The sequence below is a fragment of the Malaclemys terrapin genome, chromosome 6 (assembly GCF_027887155.1).
Source record: "Malaclemys terrapin pileata isolate rMalTer1 chromosome 6, rMalTer1.hap1, whole genome shotgun sequence".
NCBI lineage: Eukaryota > Metazoa > Chordata > Testudines > Emydidae > Malaclemys > Malaclemys terrapin.
In genome coordinates this window covers 31,076,396-31,098,189 of record NC_071510.1, presented here as the reverse complement: position 1 = coordinate 31,098,189, position 21,794 = coordinate 31,076,396, and the positions used below count along the sequence as shown (strand labels likewise).

Sequence of the window (21,794 nt, the reverse complement as noted above, 5' to 3'; positions counted from 1 at the left end):
CTCTATAGCAACATTGGCTGTACTGTTTCTCCAGTTCAACAAATAAAACAAAAAGGAAGACTTTTTTTTTAAATCCCAAACTCTTCTTTTCCTAACAATCTCCCTCAAAAAGATTGTCGTTGTTACTTTTGCCGATATAGTCTTAAAGCAACAAAGAATAGGCACTAAAGAGAAGGCTGGATGAATGAAAGCCATTCAACATTTGCTGGCAGTAAATAATGCTTCATCAGTCTATGATAACAGAGCTACTAGTACTAAATGCTTTCAAAAGACACTTGACTAGTTGACACTGTGGTACTAGAAAACACAGCCTTTCTGAAAATTATTATCCTTTCTATTCAGCTGTAAAGGTCTTTCAAAATTAGCTTCACTATAGCAGCACTGTTATATTTAATAAAATGCATCTCCCCATGGAAAAAGGAATGGAGCGTGAATAAAAGAAAAGCCAGCAATAACATTCATTTATAACACTTCATGCTTCTACACAGTCTTCCATGCAAAGTACTTCACTGACATGGATTCTGCATGAACATGTTGCTGAGATAAAGAAATAGCCCCATTATGCAGGTGAGGAAAGACAAGGAGGATATGTATTTCCAGAGGTGAAGCTACCAACAGCTCCAATCTACTTCAGTGGGAGATGCAGGTATTCAGCACCTCTGAAAACCAGGCTATAGTTGCTATCAGTAAAATGGCCAAAATAAGCAAATAATTTTAGATGATAGTCTTGAAAACATAGACCTACGTGACTGAGCTGGCAGGGTCGGCTCCAGGGTTTTGGCCACCCCAAGCAGCCAAACAAAAAAGAAAAAAAAAAAGCCACGATCTGCAGCGGCAATTCGGTGGGAGGTCCTTCGCTCCGAGCAGGAGTGAGGGACTGTCCGCCGAATTGCCGCCAAAGAGCTGGACGTGCCGCCCCTCTCCCAAGCACCTGCTTGGTGAGCTGGGCAGGGAAACCAGGTCTCCTGAGTCCCAGTCCCTTGCCTTAACCAAAAGATTTGTTGTTGTTTCTGTTTTTTAGGTTTGAGAGGCTTTTTAAACATTGCATTTTGCCACTGTTCTTCACCACCAGGTTTTAACCAAGTTAGTGCCAGGAACTACTGGGAGTCTCACAAGAAGTCTAGTTCCTAGAAGATTTCCAACCCAGTAACTAGTCCAAATAAGTTTTATATCATTTGAACTTTCAGCTGCTTATTTGAACTGAACCTTTTGCAATTCATCTACCACTACTCACTGGAGAATCACATCTCCATGACTGAATACTTAAGTCTCCACTAGCAGTGTTTTTAAACAAAAATACCCCAAAACCAAATACTAAGCTATTGTTACATTGAAGAAAAAAGCTTTCAATTCTATTATTTTCCTCTTCCTAGCCACCATTCCTTCCATAGTACAATCTCCTAAATGGACTGCTAAGAACAAATTCTGCAATATTTCCATTTTAAAAAAAAATACACAAGCAGCATTGTTCTGCAGTATTTCCTTTGATACTACCACAGGGACAGTGAGTCTTGCAGTAGTTGAAAGGAAACACTTCTTTTTTCAATAAATATCACAGGAACTGTCCTCTTGACATGAAGAAAAAGAAGAAAATGTTCAAACTGAGTCAAACCCACTGACTAATTGTAACTCAAATGTTTAAGCGTGAAAATCTGATTAGAGTTAAAAATTTGACATGGCACCTCACAAAATGTATTTCTACAGAAAAAAAGAAAACATGTACAGTTTGCAATTACAGCCAACATCATCATTCAAGATTGTTGTTTCCACTAGCCTGGAATAATCCTAAAAGGCATGAGACAATTCACTAACTGATTAAGTCTAAATTAATCAACATCTTATTTTTACATTAATGATTAAGTTTAAATCATTTTAATAAATACGTTGAAGAAAGAAAGGTCAACTTTTCTTTGAGAGGGGGAATTGCACCGATAACTGCATAAAGGAGGCAATTACTTTTAGTTAACTCATTCACAATAAGGAAAACACAAAAAAACAGTAACAGTTAATGAAGCATAGTATACCTTATACACAGTTTATAACATTAAAAGGACACAGTTAACATGAAATCTAGCCATCTTAAAAAAAAAAGTTGTTTAAAAAAAAAAAAAAAAGGATTTTTTTGGTACCACAGCTGCCAGAATCCCTCTGAGATTTGTGGTTTCATAATTACTTTCTTAAAATTCTCTATTGTTGCTGGGTGACAGACAAAGAAGGAAATTTAACTAACTATACAGTGGAAACAATAAAACTGACTATATGCAAAATGTTGAGATGCACAAAATAAACAAACTGAAGATAGAAACACTCTACTCATTCAGTTACAATATGGATAGGGGTCACTTAACACTAGTAGGTTAGCATTTTCAGAAGAGCGTATGATTATTAGATTAATGGGAGTTCTTTATTACAGCAAGAAAAAGGCTTATACAGTCATTCAGCTAGTCCAACATGTACTTCAGTCATTCCTCCCCTAATTTGTCTATACAGTGCAGTATTTGAAACAACAATGGAAGTTAACCAGAAATCAAGTTTGTACTGCATTGCATGTAGAAGCAATAGAACGCAATATAAAGTTTTAATTGAAATATTTACATTATTAATATTGCCAAAGGCAAATTAAGAGCAGCATTATCAGATATTTTCCTGCCACTTCAGAATTATGGTTTGAATGTAATTCTTGGTCCATAAAATGTGGTTTTGAAAAGAATTGTGGTTTGGACTAGTGAGCATTCAAGAGTTTGAATTTTGTAGTACCAGAAAAATTCTTCTCTAGAGCATGTCTGGCCTCACACATCTGTTTTCCACAGACCCGTTTGCCATCTTATTATATACTAAATTCAACAGGGTTAGAAATGCAACCTAAGGGTCTAAGTTTTAATGGAAGGTATTTTTCTCCGCACAATATATGCTTCATGTCATTATAACTCATCCAGCTAAAGGAACTAAAGCTTCCCTAATGACTTAGAAGACTGAATTCATGCTTGACAAAGGACCTGAAAAGTGGACATCAGCATTTTAAATACATTTCTATTTCAGCTGATAGTTTTACATTAAACTGAACATCTGTATGCTCATGGGACACATCTGGAATTGTATTTCACTCATGCAGGCCAAATTCAGAGATGGTGTAAATGGTGGTGCAAGGGTGAGATTGCAGCAAGGAAAGCAACCAACAGGATGGTATAAGATGCAGGCCCCTCCCATAGTTTAGCTTACACCCTCTGATCGCTTGATTTTTCTGTCCTACAATTCCACCCTCCTCACATTATGATACAGCAACACTTACACACTCAGATTTACACCACCACTTGCATCACACTTCTGAATTTAGCCCAAGACGCCGATTTGGTACATTTTGGTTTGCTATGAAGCATTAACAGCAGCAGAGAGAGAAAGGCTGATGGAACATTCTTCTATACCAGGGGTTCTCAAACTGGGGGTCAGGACCCTTCAAGGGGTCGCAAGGCTATTACATGGGGGGGTCGCAAGCAGTCAGCCTCCATCCCAAACCCCGCTTTGCCTCCAGCATTTATAATGGTGTTAAATATCAATTAAAAACACTTTAATGTAAGGGGAGGTTGCACTCAGAGGCTTGCTATGTGAAAGGGGTCACCAGTACAAAAAAGTTTGAGAACCCCTGTACACATATCTGCTTATTGGTTACTTTAGGGATTTCTGGATCTCTATATAAAAATCAGTAGAAGTTTAAATCAAAAAACTTACAGGTATACCATGTTTGTGTCTAAGTCAATGCAAACAACATCCTGTGGTGGATCATACAGATCAAAGTATCGTGAATCAACTCCAACTATAAATGGAACAGGAGCACTGAGCACTGCTGCCAGAGACAAAGGACACAGGGGGATGTATGGACACTGCCACTGAAATGGAAATATCATCTGAAGGAAAAATGAAATTAAACCCATGTATTAAACAGGACAACACAGATATCGTACAATAAAAAACAAGTGAAGTTGGTGAATACAGGTAACAAACAAAACTACTAAGAGCTGTGTTACAGTCACCAACTCAAGCCACTATCAAGGTTGCCTCACAGGTTCTTCAGTGCACTTTTTAAAGGGCTGCACAACAAACTATAGCAATTCTAATAGTTATAACCATTAAAACTGAGACCTAATCATAATGGACATTCACAAAATGCCACTGCTGTAAAACAGCTATTTAGGGCAATCACACATTAATTTACAGTCAAATATTAAATATATTAGCCACTCCTGAAGGCATCAGAAAAATTCATTGAGGAAGCAGGAATTTCATGGATTTCTGCTATAGTTCCTTCACCAACTGTGCTTGCAATATCCTCACCTGATACGTCCACATTTAATTTGCTTTGCACTGGAAGTGAAAATGCACTTGAAAAATATATTGTTAACCTGATTTAACCTAATCTGCAAACATTTTACTAAAAGTTAAAAAAAAAAAATGTTGATTAGACCCCCCGCCCCCCAGAGGAAAAATATAGCTGCACTGAAGTGTGAACAATATGGCATTAACAAAAGATTTCAGAAACCAAAGAAGATCTGAGCTTCAAACTTTGCTATTCCCCCACCAAAGAGAGAGATGATGTTCATGATAAGTACAGGAGTCAAGAGAACTGTAAAGCTAAAGAGAGGTTCAGAGTAGAAGGTTTCTTCTCAAGTTTTAGGCTGAAGTTTCTTGCAATTAATTTTGGTTCAGAAAAGGGACTATTTATTTCAACAAGAGTTGATTGAGCCATGTGAGTTTATGCAAATGTTTTTGTGTCATTCTAATAACTCAAGTGTTTTTTTTTTTAAACCACACACTTTCCATTAATTTAACCCACAAAGAGACCATTATTATTGGCATAGAAACAGACATCTGGTTCAAAAGTACATCTCCAGTGTCTCCTGAGGCATTTGAATTTGGATGTACAGATCTCTAGAGAGTTTGTAAGAGTTAAGTCCCAACTCCCAGGTACCTTCCTTGTGTCCAAAGATTTCCTATGGTACCGCTTCTTAAGGACACACGGACCCTTCTCTAGGACCTCTGACCTGTTATTTGTGGTCTCTGACTTCTCAAGAAGTCAGCATTCCATTACCTTGGAAAGCATCAACCATTAAATACCCCAGAAGCAATTGTCAAGGACTGCAAAAGAGTCAGCAACTTAAATAAAACAAAGAACAGTGGCATTTAATATAAACACAGTAAGACAAAAAGATTTTTATCACAGTTTGGCTGAGACTAGGCATGAGCATTTTCAAGCCAAAAGGAGGGGGTTTGGGGTCAACTCTAGAAGGTGATGAAAAAGAGTGAAATCATAATGAAAAATTACACTGTGGAGTCAGCAATGACTTCATTTGTTCACTACTGTACAGAACATCCTGTACTTACAGCGACTACAGCTTCAGCTACTCCAGTCAGTACAGCTGGTCTCAGAGAGTGCAGCAGGATCTTGCCTTCTAGCAACACAAAGAGTAACAAAGTAGCACAGTTTTCTGGTCCAAGATTCATCAGCAAAGTACTGAAGTTTGCTCCACTAGGAAGAGAAGAGAAGATTACTTGGATCCAAACAGTAGTGTTCAACATACAGCTAAAGATATAATAATTGCTACAACAACAGCAATCTAAAACGCTGGGCATTTACTGGGAACTATGACTGGCTGAGAGGAGTTGTTGGCTTCAATTCATGTCATTATGAATAGCTAGTCAATAACCACCACCTCAATACGGGATTTTCACTATTGCAAACAGAAACTAAATCCAAGGGAACCTCTTTAAAATAGCTTCAGTAAATTGTTCTTTGTTATGTTTATGAGTTTCCTGTTACGTGCATGAGCAGCCATCAGCCGAACTTGCTATGAAATAAAATAGGCATTATGAAAGGAAGGCCTGTTTGGCTAGTGAATGTTCCAGCTATGCAGATATCTGGCATCACTATTTAGGATGGAATAATTCAATCAGTTCATCAAAAAACTATACCCATTCATTCCAGGGGTCTAACATCACAAGTTCTAATTGCAGCTGGGTCAACTCAATCCTTCATATTTCTGAGATAGATACAAGTTTAATTCCATGCAGTTTAGTTTGCGTGCGTGATGTGTGGACATTAAAGATTCTTGACACTTCATACAAAAGAGGTGGGGTTTACTCTCCTGTCCTGGAGGGAGAGTCTCTCTTTATGCACCACGCCACTGTGCAGTTTGCTGACTGGCTGCTATTCTCCACTATTAAGGTGGATACATTCCAAAGGTGCTCGACACTTGTCATTTGCAAATAACTCTTTGGGATCCTCCAGCATAGGAGGTACAATATAAAAACAAAAGTTTCCAGAGAAAATATTTGTTTTCCAGTCTGAACAAAGGTTGATTGAAGTGTTAAAACTAAAAAGGAAATTTGTAAATATAAATATGTATACTACAAATTTAAAGTGTGTGTACAGGGCTCCAGAAAAGAGAAGGCTTCAGACTGCTTTTGCAGAGAACATGCCAGCCTCTATGACTATACAAATACATCTTTAGACTCCTTCCAATGTGCTTGCACATGTATACACACTACTTGATTGTGGCCATCAGCATTGTACTTTCCCCCGTGGATTAGAAGGGTGGGAAAAGGATGTAAAACAACAAATAATCTCTGTTGCAAAAGCAAAATACGGAGATCATGACATACAACTCAGTTACCAAAATATCAACTATTTAAAAAAATAATCACTCTGAGCTAGCAATCTCTGCTCAAAAGAGATCCTACACTGAGCCAGCAAGCAATCATCTGCTGTTCATATATAGTAAGTATTCAAGCCTTATTACTCCCTCATACGTGACGGGGTTTGGACACTACTTTTCCACACAAACTGCATTATAAATATGCAGTATACATATATTTGATCTTTTACAATTATCTGAGATTTAAATTATATTATGGTAAAGTTTTACTTTCTCTCATGCTTCATCCCCGGCCCATTTAAAAAAAAAAAAAAAAAAAACAACCCTCATCAATAAGCCGTATAGAATTTAAACATTGTTAGTGTTACCTGAGTGGTAAGGGTGTAGAAACTGGTTGAGACAATATTAATGCATCATGGGCAGAAAGCTGAAAAAGGTGAAAACATTAAATGGATTTATGTGGCAACTCAAGACAGTACAATATTCCAATCAAAATTTACGACAGAATATTCTGATGGCACAGCAACCACACTAAAGGCAGAATGTCACAATGCTATGCGAAGAGATACCCTTGAAATTTCTTGACCCAGTGAACAGAAGACCCAGAGTAATCACTGAGACAACTCACAGAAGTTACAAGGAGCAGTCTGTGACATAGCACTGAACATTCAACCACTGCCTGGTGATTAACAGAGTGGCACTACAGATACTTCAAGAGGGGTGGCTCATCTAAGAGACTTCCGGGTGGGTGGGTACAGTAGAAAGAAGAAATATGGTACAGTAAAGGGTGCCTACAAAATAAAGAGGTAAGTAATGGAAATTTGAGGAACCAGAAGAACATTCTACTGCCAGTTTCATGACTGTAAATCTGTAAGAGCTCCCCTGGACTTTCAAGTGTACTACTCCAAATTTACAGAGCTGTAAGAGAGGAGCATTTGGCTCCTTGTGTAAAGAGTAGGTCTAAGGCTGAGGACAGAAGCCCAAAGGAAGAACCCACACTTTCAGTGCCTGGGAGAAGGGCCACCCCATCTTTATAACCAGAAAAAGTAGTAGATATTTTGGTTACCTGTACAAGGATTCTTGGTCTTTGAGGTGAAGGGAAAGGTATATTGTGCATGAAATGGGATATGTGCCTGAAAATAATATTTAAATAAATAAATATCAGTTTTCAATTCAGCAAATTCAGTTTTAAGTATAGCAGACAGCCTTTCATCGGGTTTGCTTTTACATATTTTCTTTTTTTTCCCCTCTTTAACTCCTTTAAAGCAGTCCAGAGGAAGGTTTGCAAAGTCACTTACACACTTAACTGCTGTAGGACAACAGGGAAGAGATTCCTCAAGTGTCCTACAGCAAGAGGAAACTGCATTTAACTATAATATTGTGTCAAGCATCAATTATTCAGCATATGAGACAACAGATGAAAGGTACACATTTTAAAATTCAAAGTTAAGATGCCATTTTAAAAATAAATGTGTTAAAAACCCACTTACCATGCCTACAAAATGCATTCTGATTATTAAATACCACATGCTCAGGTTGTGTATGTTTAGAACCTATGGCAAATGTAGGTTTTATTGGGGTTTTTTATTGCAGTGAATATTTTTCCAAATAAACAACACTAAGCAGAGGTAAAAAAGAGTATACTGCACACTATTTGCAAACAGGTACATTTAATCTGGGGATTAAATGACATGGCATTGTCCCTCCAAACACAACCTCCCACCCCCTCAAAAAAATTATGAAAAATGGACCACTACCATCACTTTATTCTATCCATACTCTAATAACAGCAGGGCATTTCTCATTGCCTGCTAGCTCACTTAGAACAGTGAGTTTTGTCATGCTTCACACCTATGTGCCTCAACCTTTCATAGGTGTGACTTCGAAGAGGGAGAGTGTTTCCTTGCCAAATTCTTGGCTTCTCCCTGATCAAACTTTTTAACATTTCACTCATCCCTGTGACATGCAGCCAACAAGGGGGTCAATTAGCACTAACTGTGGCAGTTTAATTATTTTGACACTTGTCCACTAGGAACTGGACACAGACCATCCCACTCTTATCAAACACTGTAGTATGGTTAATAGCTGTAAAACAGTGGTAACACTTGGTCATTACAGACCCTGGGCTGGATTCGAACTGGCAGTCTAGAAGTCAAAAGCTCTATATTTCATTGATTAATGTAGCTTCCCCAATATTTTATTTAAATAAGTGGAACACTGGTAAAGTTATTCTCACCTCCCTCACAGCCTAGTCTGAGATGAATTTTGGGGTGTGGAGTGGGAAGGGGTTGTCAGTTTCATTAACTAATCTCGATGGACGTTGATCCTACGTTTAATCCAAACTAACTTCATGGCTAATAGTCAGTAATACTCTATTCTCAATTAAAATTAAGTCATCTGAGATCTTTTCATTGGTTTTGGTTAGGTCAGGAGATTACTGAGAAGACTGATACAGTATGATATTCTCTGATCTCAAGCCACTGTAAAAACCCATCTTTGGAAAAATCCCCAGGGAACTGAGGACTATCAACTTAAGGTCATCTGCACTTATTTTTGTTTATATCTTCTGAGACATTATTACACAACACAGAACTATAAATAAATAAATAAATAAAAGCTCCAACAGCTTATAGTTTTCAAAGATACAAAATCTTAAATCGCTACTTTTAATATTGTAGGTGGTATTTGAATCTAGCTACATTACTAATTCAATTACCATTTTAGCAGTGTACACCATACCTTAACAGATAGAAATGATGGTTTAAGCTACAGTTTATGTTTCAAGCATTTTTAGGCTGTAATTGTACAGCAAAGTTACTCTAAAACGTGTCTTAAAAGGAGAGATGGGTTAGTTATTAGCCCAGCCTTAAAAAAACATAATAGCCCATCCCGAAACATAATAGCATATTATTCAGACTAGTGATTATGGAATAACCAAGAACTAGTAAATCTCCAGTCTCAGTCTGGTAAATTGGTGGTTAGGAGGCACAGAGAAGAGTTTCACTGATGACAGGAAACAAATATGAGTGCTGATCTACAGGTCAGATTCATCCAAATGTATCTTCCCATTAATAGGATTACAGTCTCCTCTGTACTCAGTTAACATACACAGTTGTCTAATACGGTCTTCACTACTTGCAATGGGTTGTACAGAGATCATTTAGTTAAGATTCATAAAAATGCTCCAAAGGCCTCCTTATCCGTATTATAAATTGCTACAAAAATATCTCCTTTCACACATTCTTAGCGTGTAAAGAAAGTAAGTATTAGCAGCTCTGGCACCTCAAGGGAACAGTGGGAGACACAGAAGATACCACCAAGCGGCATACTGACTTTTAGATGTCCTTTCCAAAACCAAAAAAAAACAACAAAAAAAGGGGGCTGGGGGAAGTGCACCAAAGTCTACACTGGATCTTTTGATGAAATGTAACCAATAAAACCAATGAAATGGTCTCCCTAAAAGTGTCATTTCTTGAAGTGTGCCATTTCTGTAAGTATCAATATTTCCAGCACATATGCCACTTTTTTCAAGTGTTGTGAAGTAGTTTGTTAGGCATATGATGGGAGCCATGAAATCTTGTTCCTTATAGAGATGGTCATGACCACTCTACATTAATTGCTGATTTTAAAAATAGCCTAAATATGCATCTTCTTTAAATATCCTTGGGGTTCCCTGTTTATACCCTCAGTGACTTCATACCAAATCAATTCATTTTAAAAGAACAGATTTATTTTTCTAAATTGCAGTGCTGCAAATCTAAAGTGAGGATCTAAAAATGTAGCTTTTTTTTGCCTCTTCTGTCACCAGTAAGAGAACATGAAGACAGAACATTAATAAATGAAGCAGGAAAATATCCACTCCACTCCTCATAGCCATATTGGCTCTACAGTAGTGCTAACAGTAGGAACAAGTAATTTTTGTCAATTCAGTAGAAGCCATATAGTACAGTCAAGAGTACAGAACAAATACACCAAGTAAGAAGGTGCCATTTACATATGGTCATCTCACTTTTTGAGCTACATCTACATTTAAGTGCCTTGAAACATTAATTTATTTGAAAGATGGCAAACATACTTTTCAATTGGAAGAGGATGAGGCCCAGAGACAGAGAGCTTGTAGATGAACATAAGAAATTTTCGAAAGGCTTCGAAGAAAGGCCAGTGAGAGAGAAGGCAGATGCACGTGTTGGAATTGATGGATTTGGAAGTAACCACTTTTCTCTCCACAGCTGTCAGGAGACCCAGCTGCATACACTGTTTTTCTGTTAGCAGCTCCCGGGAATAAGGCTCATAAAACTGAATAGCAGCACCATACACCTGAAGGATAAACAAAACAAAAAACAAACAAACCCACAAACAAGCAAATGGTTATGCCCAACATTAAACAGAAAGTTGGGTTTGATTTCTTTAAAGTACTTCATTCTTTTTGCTATGTGTTTGTACAATGGGGCTCTAGTCCATAAGTACCACAAAAGGGGCCATAGTCCATGGCTGGGGATCCTAGACAATACACACACACACACACACACACAGAAATATTTGGTTCTATATTAAAGCATCCTTATGAATATAGAAATATGAACTTTTAAGTTTAATATTTCTCTGGTCTCTCCCCCTGCCCCCCAAAAAGTTTACATATAAGAAACTAACAACATCCAGAAGGAACCCAGAGCTTCTATGCTATGAAATAGCACCTTCTACACAACCCAAACCAATTTAGAAAACTGTTCTGTTTATGAACATTTCCATGTGGTGGTTGCATTACACATAAAACTACACAGGAGCTTGACGTTTAGAACCCATTTTACATAGACTTTTGACAGAAGAGTGACTTTTCCTAACACTCCCAATCTTGCCTGCCGAAGTTTCATGTTAATTGAAATATACTGGAAAACTGATAATGCAAGATCAATAACTGATACCCTAAAATAGGTTCCTTATAAAGGAAAAAGATTAATACAGGTTTCACTTGTCCTTTGGTCAACAAGGATTACTAGAGTGGAGAAATGGTTTGGGGCTTCTTGGATGACCATGGAGCAATATTAGAGCCAGGTACTGTGGGATGAGATCAACAGAAACTAAACCTAAATATCATTATAAATGAGGCAACTGAAGATCCCCTTTTCAGTTGAACATCTTTTCTAGGGATGGATTAAAACTTCTTTTGCCCACATGGAGTGAGAGTTTGGATTTCTTGATCCACCCAGGTCCTGCAATTTTAGTTCTATGGAACCATAACTGTATGCTTCATTCCCATGGGACTAAACACCACAAAAAACTCTTCATATTATTTCCTTCCTGCCTGCCTGTTCCTTGCCTTCCTATAGGCTCAGCCACCTCAAGCTCTGCATAGGCAGTATCACACCAGTGTTCATTTTGGAGCTGGTTTCCTACATGCTTTTTTGTGTATTTTGGACATATTTCAGAATTCCCCCCAAAGTTTCTAGAAGCAAGACTAATTACTCAAAGGGAAAGGAGATTATTTTAGCTACAATCAGTCACAAGTGAGCAGGAGGATTTGTATTTCCTCTTTCCACAATAAATCCAAAGGGCATAGGTGACAGACATTCAGTAGGATAACTGAAATTTCTCAAATACTGAAGCAGCCATGTATATTTTCTCTCAATACCAATTGAATTCTATCTTTGGATAAGTCCGGATATCAACCATTAAAAAAACAACAACAAATAAACCAACACAATACTCAATCATACCTTTTCTGCAGAAGAACCAGTCAGGACAAATGTTGAAAACACTGGTAATGGGTATTTGGTTTGAGGATCCCAGCATTCAATAGTGGCTCCCATAGGAAGGCAGAAAAGAGGTACAGATTCTGACAATGGGAATGATTCATAATCATCCTCTGGATATCTGAAAATTAAGCCTTTTTGGGAAAAAAGAAAGAAAGATTGGCAAGTGCATTTTCAATGCTCTGCAAGCCTTGAACAAAACAACAGCAGTATAGCTGTAGAAAACATACATTAAGATCTACTGCTAACCAGACATCACAGCTGCTTACATAACCTTAAGTGGGGCGGGGGAGAATTCCTGTTAAAACTGCACGAGACTAAACAATCTAATATGGATTTCAAACATCCATGTACGTTTAAAACTCACTTTTTGTAACAGTTCAAACAATTCCAAATTGTAAACTTTGATAACCGAATATCTGGCATTAAACTACATAGGAGCTGCTTAAAACTTATTCTACACTAGCAATGCCTTGCTGAGCAGAATTAACGTTCCATTGAATAGAAACATGAACTCACTGACAGGCTGCCTACTTTAAAACTTAAATTACCAAATTAACATAAATTAATTTAACTGCTAGTACAGATGCATGACCACTGAACACCTTTTGGGCAGTATTTCTGGCTGACAGATACTCCTGAATTCCTAGAAACACTGCACAGAAGTATCAGCATACCAATGTCACTTATCTTGGTTATTATATAGCACCATCCACCCTAGTATCTATGGTTTACAACTCCACTCAGGAAATAAATGTTAGCAATTTATTCCATTCAATGGGCAAAGGAAGAGGCTTGTCTCTAGACTTCTGATGTCTTATGCTCCATAAGCCCAACTGGGAAGGTCTCTTTTTTTTAAAAACTAATGCTACTTCCACTATTTTAGTGTAAATTCACAGAAAGATTTACACATAGAGATTTTCCAGCCAGTTCTTGGTTGGGACATTCCTCAGCCCCTCTCCTTCACTTAAAATAGGTGAACAGATTGCAAAAGAGGACAGAAGAAATGCACCTAGCTTCCATGGTATATGCAAAATGCTCTGATGGTTGTGAGGAACACACAAATAAAAACAAAAGATTGTCTGGAACCTCCAACCATTTCTTACTCCCCACCATCCCCAAAAATACAAACAACAAAATAAAGAGAAGCTTTTTGCTCACTAAAAGCAAATATAAATATTTGCTAAACTGAGTTAAGGATACCTGGCTGCAGAGTCTGCCAAGGCAAGCCATAAAAATAAAGGAAACAAGCAGCAAAGTCAGTACAGAACACAGCCAATTGCTTGCAATAGCGGTAGTCATTTGGTAGCGTATTACACCTGATCTCCTCAGACTGAACTGGCTTCCAATTTCCTTCCAAGTGCAATTAAAAGTTAAGAACTGTTAAGTGTCAGGCATCTCACAAGGCACCCAGACACACGGCAATAATTCAATGCCTCTCCACAGCCCTGCTAAAATATAACTTATCCGGGTAGTCTGCTGGGATTCCCTTGCAGTTTCTTCACCTGACTAGACAACGAATAACAAGCAGCCAATGTAGTTAACCCTCTGCTCTCACTGCTCCTCCTGTTAAATCCAAGCCAGTTGGGAGGTGGCTATTCCAGGCTTCCGCCATGATTTTTTTAAACCCCTCCTCAACAATCAACACTCCCAGCTATGCCCCCCGCTCAAACTACCCTAGGGCCCCCCTTCAACTTCCCAAACACCACCTCTCCCTGGCAGTCTCAATCTCCATCATCCTGGCTCCTACAAACCTGCTACTGAAGGGTGCACAGGACTAGGCTCCTGCCTCATTTCCATCTGCTCTCAGCATGCAAGTACTTGTTCTCAATGGTGAGAAACATCACACATGGAGCTGCATAAGCCTGGGCAGTTATGAAGTTGTGTTTGCTCTCTACAGCCTTTCATCATTGAATTCCTCTCTGTCTACACACTACATCTCAGATGCATCTGCTGGCAGTCACTAGATTTGACCAACAGGGAGCTAAAGTGAGGACCTTCTCAGTGGTGGGCCCTGAACTCTAATCTTAGCTTGTTTAACAAAGGCCAAGTTGATCTACCTTTAGAGCTAGGTACAAGCTTTACATGTTTGCTCAGGATTTTGCTGGAGAAGTGGGATGAGCTGAGGAAAAGGATTATAGGAATTCATTTTGGTTGACATTTGTCAATGGTTGTTATATATTGGATCTCTACCCTGAGAGCAAAGTTAATAAGTCGAAAGAATAATTTAAAATAAAGTTAGGCAGGATACTTATGTACTTCTGCTAATATATTTAGGTGCTCTCATTTGCAAAAACTTACCAGCTTTATATGCTATTGAGTTAGAAGCCGGCATAGACTTCTTATAACAGAGGTACACACTGGACCCCCACTGTAAGACACAAAATTAAGTCTCATCAAAACCCACAGAGACAGCATCTGAATGGAGCAGTACAGGTTAAGTGTTTGAACCTATTTACAGTTATACCCAAAGCAGAGACATTTAAATAAAAAATGTTAGAGGAAACGTTGGTGTTCATCAGCCCAACAAGTAACAACACATCAGGAAATTCAGAGTTAATACTGTGCCCTTTATCAAAGGTCATAAGTAAAAAGACACACCTACTGTTTTATGGCCAACAAACAATGGAACAAGTACAGGTGAAATAAAGCAACTGCAGCTTTCACTCTGCATTTCCTTCCTTTTGTCATTCAAGTCAGACCCTTAGAGGGACATCATAAGCTTTTACAGAATTTGAGACCAATGGAAATATTTCCACAGTGTTTGGTTTGTTTTTTGGAGCTTGGGGTATGACAATGTATACAAGTGTTTTTAAAACAGATTTCCCTGCAGTGTTGGAAAACTAAAGGAGTGCTGCATTAAGGCCATGTCTAAACTATTGGCACTACAGAAGCACAGCTGCAGCACACTGCTGTAGCATAGGCATTTCTGAAAAGGGTTTCTCCATCAATGTGGTAATTCACCTCCCTGAGCAGCCATAGCTAGGTTGCGTTGACCTAGCCAGATCTACACCCAGGGGTTGGGCAGCTTCACACTGCAAGTGACATAGCTAGGTCGATCTAAATTTTAAGTGTACTCTACAGCTCAGAAACTGAAGGCATAGCAGACTATAAACAAAAGTAAAACTAATTTCATTGATGTACTGTCCAATGGAAAGTCCAAGCAAGGAATATAAGCAATGAACTGGATTCTCTGACTTTTAAATAAAAAAGTGTTATCAGTATCAGAGGTAAAGAAATGTGTTTACAGTGTTTTTTGTACTGGCCCCTAACTAGCACTAAGGAGGTTTGTTTTTTCCCTTTCCCTTTTAAAGGGGAATGGTGTTTCAACATGCAAATTGAGAAAATCACTAGTTAGTTAACGGAAATAATCCTGGCAGAAGCTTCCAGGGAAAAACTGAAACAACAAGAACTCAAAACTAACATGACATAAGTCAGACTGAGAATGAAAATATATTCACAGTAGAAGACACACATTAATAACAGCATTAAAGAGAGTCCAAAAGCCTTCCTGTTTTGTCCCTTTTTGTTTTAGAAAGGCCTAAAGTTTTAAAACAACATTTATTCTCACCATGCCGCAATTTAAGTTCTTATCAACTTTGCAGAACGTATGGGGAGGCGTTTCTCCTTTGCTGGTAACAATAACACAGATATCTGTTACAGCCAAGGAATTCTGAGGCCGTACTGGAGGAGCCCTTCGATAGGTAATAAAGATTCGTTGGGAAGTAGCTGAACTGTTGTTAACATTGGCACAACGACCGTAGGGAGTAGCTTGGATCACCTCACAGCCTAAAATTACACGTTCCTTCCCTTCATATAGAACTCTGCAGATGAAGGAAACAAATAGAAAGATACAAACATTACACACAGATACATCATGTTATTTGTGCAGATACATGCATGCTGTCTTTCTAGGACTGCAATTAGCTTTGCACACCAATAGTAAATAACTGATGTGTGAGAAGTGTACATTTCACAGTCATCTTAACCATAGTCTCACAATAGCAAGAGGTGTAAGGTATGTGAAAATACACACTAGGCAACTGGCCTGAGCAGAGAAACTTTTAAAAAGGGGACTTCAGTGGGAGTGGCAAGTCTTCAGCAGTAGGTGTGTAACTTTCGGATACCAAGTCTGAAAGTTTGGCCCTAAGTAATTAACTAAATGAACAGTGGCGGCGTTGCACTGTTAGCTGTCAAAGGAAGCTTTCACAATGTTTCCTCACACTATATCTAAACATGTCTTACGCTAGGAGTTATTCCTTTTCAGAAGTACTAAAATGTTACCAAATTCATTCCAATTATTTTTAAGGGACTATTAGAAAAGACTGAAATTTGCTAGCTTGGTCAGCTTTTAGAGAAGTGGGCCAATCAAAGTTTGGATTCATTGTTTCTCTGGTAATTTTTTTTGTAGGGGTTCTTAATCTCAAACACTAGCCAATTAAAAGGATTATATTTTCTGTTTAGTATGCTGGGAGAACTGCTAACTTCCAGGAGTAGAAAACTCTAAATATACTCAGCATGGAGAACAGTTGCTTGAATATGAACAGTGGCAAGAAAGGCAGAATTCAAACTGTACCAAATCATATTTCTAAAATAGTAATAAAACATGCAAGTTTTATCTTCCCCCATCCAAAAGAAAGCAATTGTTCTGTCTAATCAGACCTCCACACTACTCATATACGGTATATACTCGTTCATTAGCCCGTTAGTTTATAAGCTGACCCCCCTCCCCAAAATGGATAGGTAAAAATAGCAAAAACTGTATGACCCTTTCATAAGCCGAACCTATATTTCAGGGGTTGGCACATATTGGCTCCTGGCCCATCAGGGTAAGCCGCTAGTGGGCCTGGACATTTTGTTTACCTGGAGTGTTCACAGGCATGGAGCCCTTCAGCTCCCAGTGGCCACAGTTTGCAGTTCCCAGCCAATGGGAGCTGCAGGAAGTGGGGCCACTTTCCTCAGCTCCCATTGGCTGGGAACGGCAAACTGTGGCCACTAGAAGCTGAGGGTTTCTGTGCCTGCAGATGCTCCAAGTAAACAAAACCCTGATGGGCTGGGAGCCAAAGTTTTCCGACCTCTGCTATATTTTAAAAGTTGGCATCACAAGAAACACTCAAAAATTTTGCTAGAATTATTTTAATGTAATCTAACGAAAAGCCTGTTATAATAACTGAACAAATATGTATTCACCTTCAAAATTACAATCAATATTTAAAATCAGTAAACGGGTATTTAAAACAAGTAACTTAGAACAATATGAGACTTTAAAAAGTCTTAAAATCCTTCAAAGTCTGAATCAGTCTCTGATTCACCAAACAGTTCATTAAACTCTGCTTCAGTCACAGCTGTACCTGCATTGTCATCGTAGATGTGGGCAGGGTTGCCTTCAGACTCAGATTCCTTCTCATCATCAGCCTCTGTTGTGTCATCATCAAATATGGCATCATCTTCTGACCCATCGAGTGCACTACTGATACAGCATTTCCAAAATGATTTTTCTATAATTTCCGAGGGAATGGACATCCATGCGTTCTTGATCCACTGGGCGACCAGACTGATTTCGGGCTTCATAAGTTTCCCACCTTTTGTCAACTTCACCATGCTTGAGCACATCCTGGTCTCTTATGCCACACTTTTTCCAGCCATTCAATAGTCCCACTTTGATCCATCCATCCCTTTTCATGTGCATGTACAATGACACCAGCAGGAAATTTCATGTTTTTAGGCAAGCTTTTTCTTTTGCAAAATCAACAGGAGGGAGCTTTGATCCATTTGCCAAACACGATAAAACCACTGTAGAATGGATTTTTTCATGGCCAGTGGTTTTAATGAAAACTGTTTTTTCACCAACACCTGTTACTGTTCTGTTAATTGGGAGATCGAATGTCATCGGTGTTTCGTCCATATTTCCTATTTGTGACAGTTCAAATGCGTATCCCTTTCGATATTTTATAATAAACCTTTGGAAAGATTTGATTTTTTCTTCCAGATCTCTCAGTTTTTGCGCTATCTTTGTTCGCTGACAAAGACAGAGACCATGACGGTTCATGAAGCAAGTACAACAACCTGCTGATACGACAAACATTGACGGCTTTACTGACTTGTAGTTGTCGTCTTTTGACATCTGCAGAGCACGCAGATGAATTCCAGTTCTAGTGACAGTGTACCCATTTTTGTCGACCATTCAACAACCCAATTATTGAGATCTTTCTCCAGCTCAGGAAAAGAAGATGTCTTCATTGGACATTTTTTCTTGCTTCTTGGCATGTCTTTTAGTGTTGTTTTATTTTTTCCCCCATTCTCTTGCTTCTCATTGATACAGAATTCACGAGCAGCGGCACAATTGTTTGCTTCTGCATATTCAACAACTTTAAGTTTGAACGCTGCATGATAAGCGGACTGTTTTCTTTTGATTTCACCGTTAATCTATTTTTATACTAGTATTTAAAATTAACATTATTATAGTTATAGATTTTGTAGGACTTTATATAGCAATGTCACCTGCTTTATCACTGTCAAATTATCGTTCTTTGTTTATTTCAAAGCAGCCCTGTAGATTGACGTCTGTGGCAATAACAGGCTATTTAAATTTTATTAGAGATTCCATCGATTCTGCACATTATATATTCATATTGGCTCGAGACTTATGAGGTCCATTGGTAGAAATGCATGAAGAGATCAAATTACACAGTAGCGGACTGACACCAGTGCTATAGTACTATCGTTCATTGTCTTTTTCTGATTGACTTGTAAGGTGAAGCATTTTGTGAAAGGCATGGGGTCAAGTGTCATGCAGATCTGCAGCACTGCTCTTTTAGTATTCCTTTCAAGCCAATCTAGTCCACTAAACAAAGCCTTCGCAACTTTAAAAGGCTGCAGTATTGACATCAATAAATGGGTCAGCAAATTTTGGCTCCCAGCCCGTCAGGGTAAGCCGCTGGCGAGTCAGGACGTTTTGTTTACCTGGAGCGTCCGCAGGCATAGGTCACCACTTCCCACAGCTGGGAACAGCAAACTGCAGCCACAGGGAGCTGAGGGGCTCCATGCCTGCAGACACTCCAGGTAAACAAAAACGACAATGTATTCGATATTCAATTCGATGATTCCATAGAGTTTAAAATCATCAAATTTTGGTGTAGACCAGTTTATAAGCTGACCCCCGCTCTTTGATGCGTCACTTTTTTACCAAAAATATTCGGCATATGAACAAGCATATACAGTAATACTTACCACTTTCACACAATTTTCAATATACTAAAATCTTAACATGCCTCTTGTTTCCCTTGACAAAACATACTTAGCTATGCTGACGATTCTCTTTTTCTTGTTGCCAAGAACACTGGCACCTAGCATCTATAATCACATATGTTCTTTTCTGGTAAGTGGATAGAGTACCTGCAATTATAATTGTCACCAAATATCCTGTGCCAATCACTTCTATGACATACCACTAATAAGTCTTAAGAGTATACCAGGCATTTGTGTCTGATTAAAAAAAAACTATTACCTACAGTATTACATTCAAGCAAAAAGATCAATTCAACCGAGAGCATGATATACCTTTCATACTATGTCAGCATGTAGCAGGCTAAACCAGTCAGTTGAGCCACAGAAAACAGTTGCACAGTGGACTTCAAAAAGCAAATTTTAGTCCATTAAAAGGCCTGATCTTGATCCTGCACCACTGAAATGGACACTAATGGACTGACTTAGTGCCCCTTACTATGAGATTATTTCTTTGGGTTGCTACAATAATAATTTTATGTACATAAGGGCGCAGATGGTGCTGAACGCAATATAAAAATGGATATAGAGAGCATGCCGTGTATCATATTACCTTCACTTTTCAAGTAAGTCAAAAGTGAAGTGTTCCTTTTTACCTGGCATGGAAAATTTTAACTGAACAAATTAAGTCCAGCAAAGTTATAAGAAACTGAAAATAGGTCTTATAACGGGAAAAAGTATCAGACTGTTCAAGAGAGTATTTCTAAAATGCACCCTTCACGACATTTTTTATGACAAGATGAAATAAATGTAGGGGGGGGAGAAATCAAACTATTCCCAGCAAAATATACAGCATCACCACCATAATAAAATATTGGTAGTCCCATAATTTTAATATTAGCATAAAATATCTTCTACTTGAGTTTCAGAGAGGTTTCAATTTAAGGCCTATTTATAGTTCACAAGTGTTTAAATTTTTTTATCTGTGAAATTAAACTATTAACTAAAATAAGTTTATTCTTGAAGCATGTTTCCAACTAGACTTCTTCTTATAAAAGGGGATATTGCATCCCTCAATCCCCAGGATAAATTTCACACATTTCCAAGTGCTACCAGAGAGATGCTTAAAGATCCCAGAATTAATTATTTCAAACATTTAAGACAGAATGTTTAATCAGCCTCCAAAACTGCCTCATCAGGCTCATAAAAAGGAAATTCACTAGGCTAGCAACATAAAACCAAACCAGTTCCTGGCTTCATACACAGTAATGAAATCCAGAAGCAGACTATTAGAAGAAAGGTGTTTGTAACATTCCAGACCACAGAATCAAAATTTGATCTTTGGGACATGCAACTGTTAACCACAGCACTTCAGGTTTAGGTCACCCTTCAATATGTGAGCAAAGTCCTCTCTCACCAGTGTGTGATAAGTTTGCTTCTATTGAGTTCAGCTTCCACAGAACAAACCTTTTCAGATTTATCAGCAGAAGTGCAGCCCTAATCAGAGCATATAATTTACTCTTGTACAACATTTAGGAGATAGACCTTTCGAAGGATAAGAACTGCTCCCTATTTCAGTGATCTCATACTTTGGACTTGCTCCACCACCTAAATCAACGGGAGGGCTTTCCGTTGACTTCAACAGGATTTAGATCAGGACTTTTACTTGGAATGTAGCCATCCATTTCTTCAGGATAAGTGTCTCCTTCTCAAGTGACTTAGAATGTCTATTCACCAAATTCAGTTCATGTCATAGGCATATATTTGGTCATCAAATCTACTAGATTTAAGACACACGTCACAATGCATCAGTCAACAGCACTTAGAGGAAAAAGTGCTGCTTTCCCACAATCAAGGAAATCTGTAAAAATAATTGATCTAAAAACACTAGGAACAATTTAAAATAATTACATGGACTACTGCACTGTTTTATACCATATTCTAGTACAGTAGACCCAGGGCTCACTCTAGTTTCATTCCTCCTCCTGCTGCTTCAAGCTGGACCTCTGACTCTAATGGTCTTTGTATTAAGCAAGTCTCTGCAGCACAACAACCCTTCCTATCTCTGTTAAAAAAAAGTTAGGAAGGCAATTTACAAGTATTAAATATCAGGAGAAGCCAAAGCTAGCGCAAAAAATGTGGTGGGTCAGAAGATTTAGGAATGCCATTAAGT

At 38.3% G+C, this 21,794-nt stretch overlaps 1 protein-coding gene across 1 annotated transcript in view; it reads right to left on the bottom strand.

Annotated features, from left to right (window-relative positions):
• Positions 1-21,794, bottom strand: part of DENND4C (DENN domain containing 4C) — a 107,261-nt gene that overhangs the window by 44,315 nt on the left and 41,152 nt on the right. Inside the window, exons 3-10 of the mRNA XM_054031337.1 lie at positions 15,969-16,221; positions 14,699-14,768; positions 12,362-12,531; positions 10,723-10,964; positions 7,714-7,780; positions 7,016-7,074; positions 5,377-5,521; positions 3,727-3,902 (exon numbers count right to left, since the gene is read on the bottom strand). Of these exons, the coding sequence (XP_053887312.1) occupies positions 3,727-3,902; positions 5,377-5,521; positions 7,016-7,074; positions 7,714-7,780; positions 10,723-10,964; positions 12,362-12,531; positions 14,699-14,768; positions 15,969-16,221 (1,182 nt within the window). The remainder of the gene's footprint in view (positions 1-3,726; positions 3,903-5,376; positions 5,522-7,015; positions 7,075-7,713; positions 7,781-10,722; positions 10,965-12,361; positions 12,532-14,698; positions 14,769-15,968; positions 16,222-21,794) is intronic.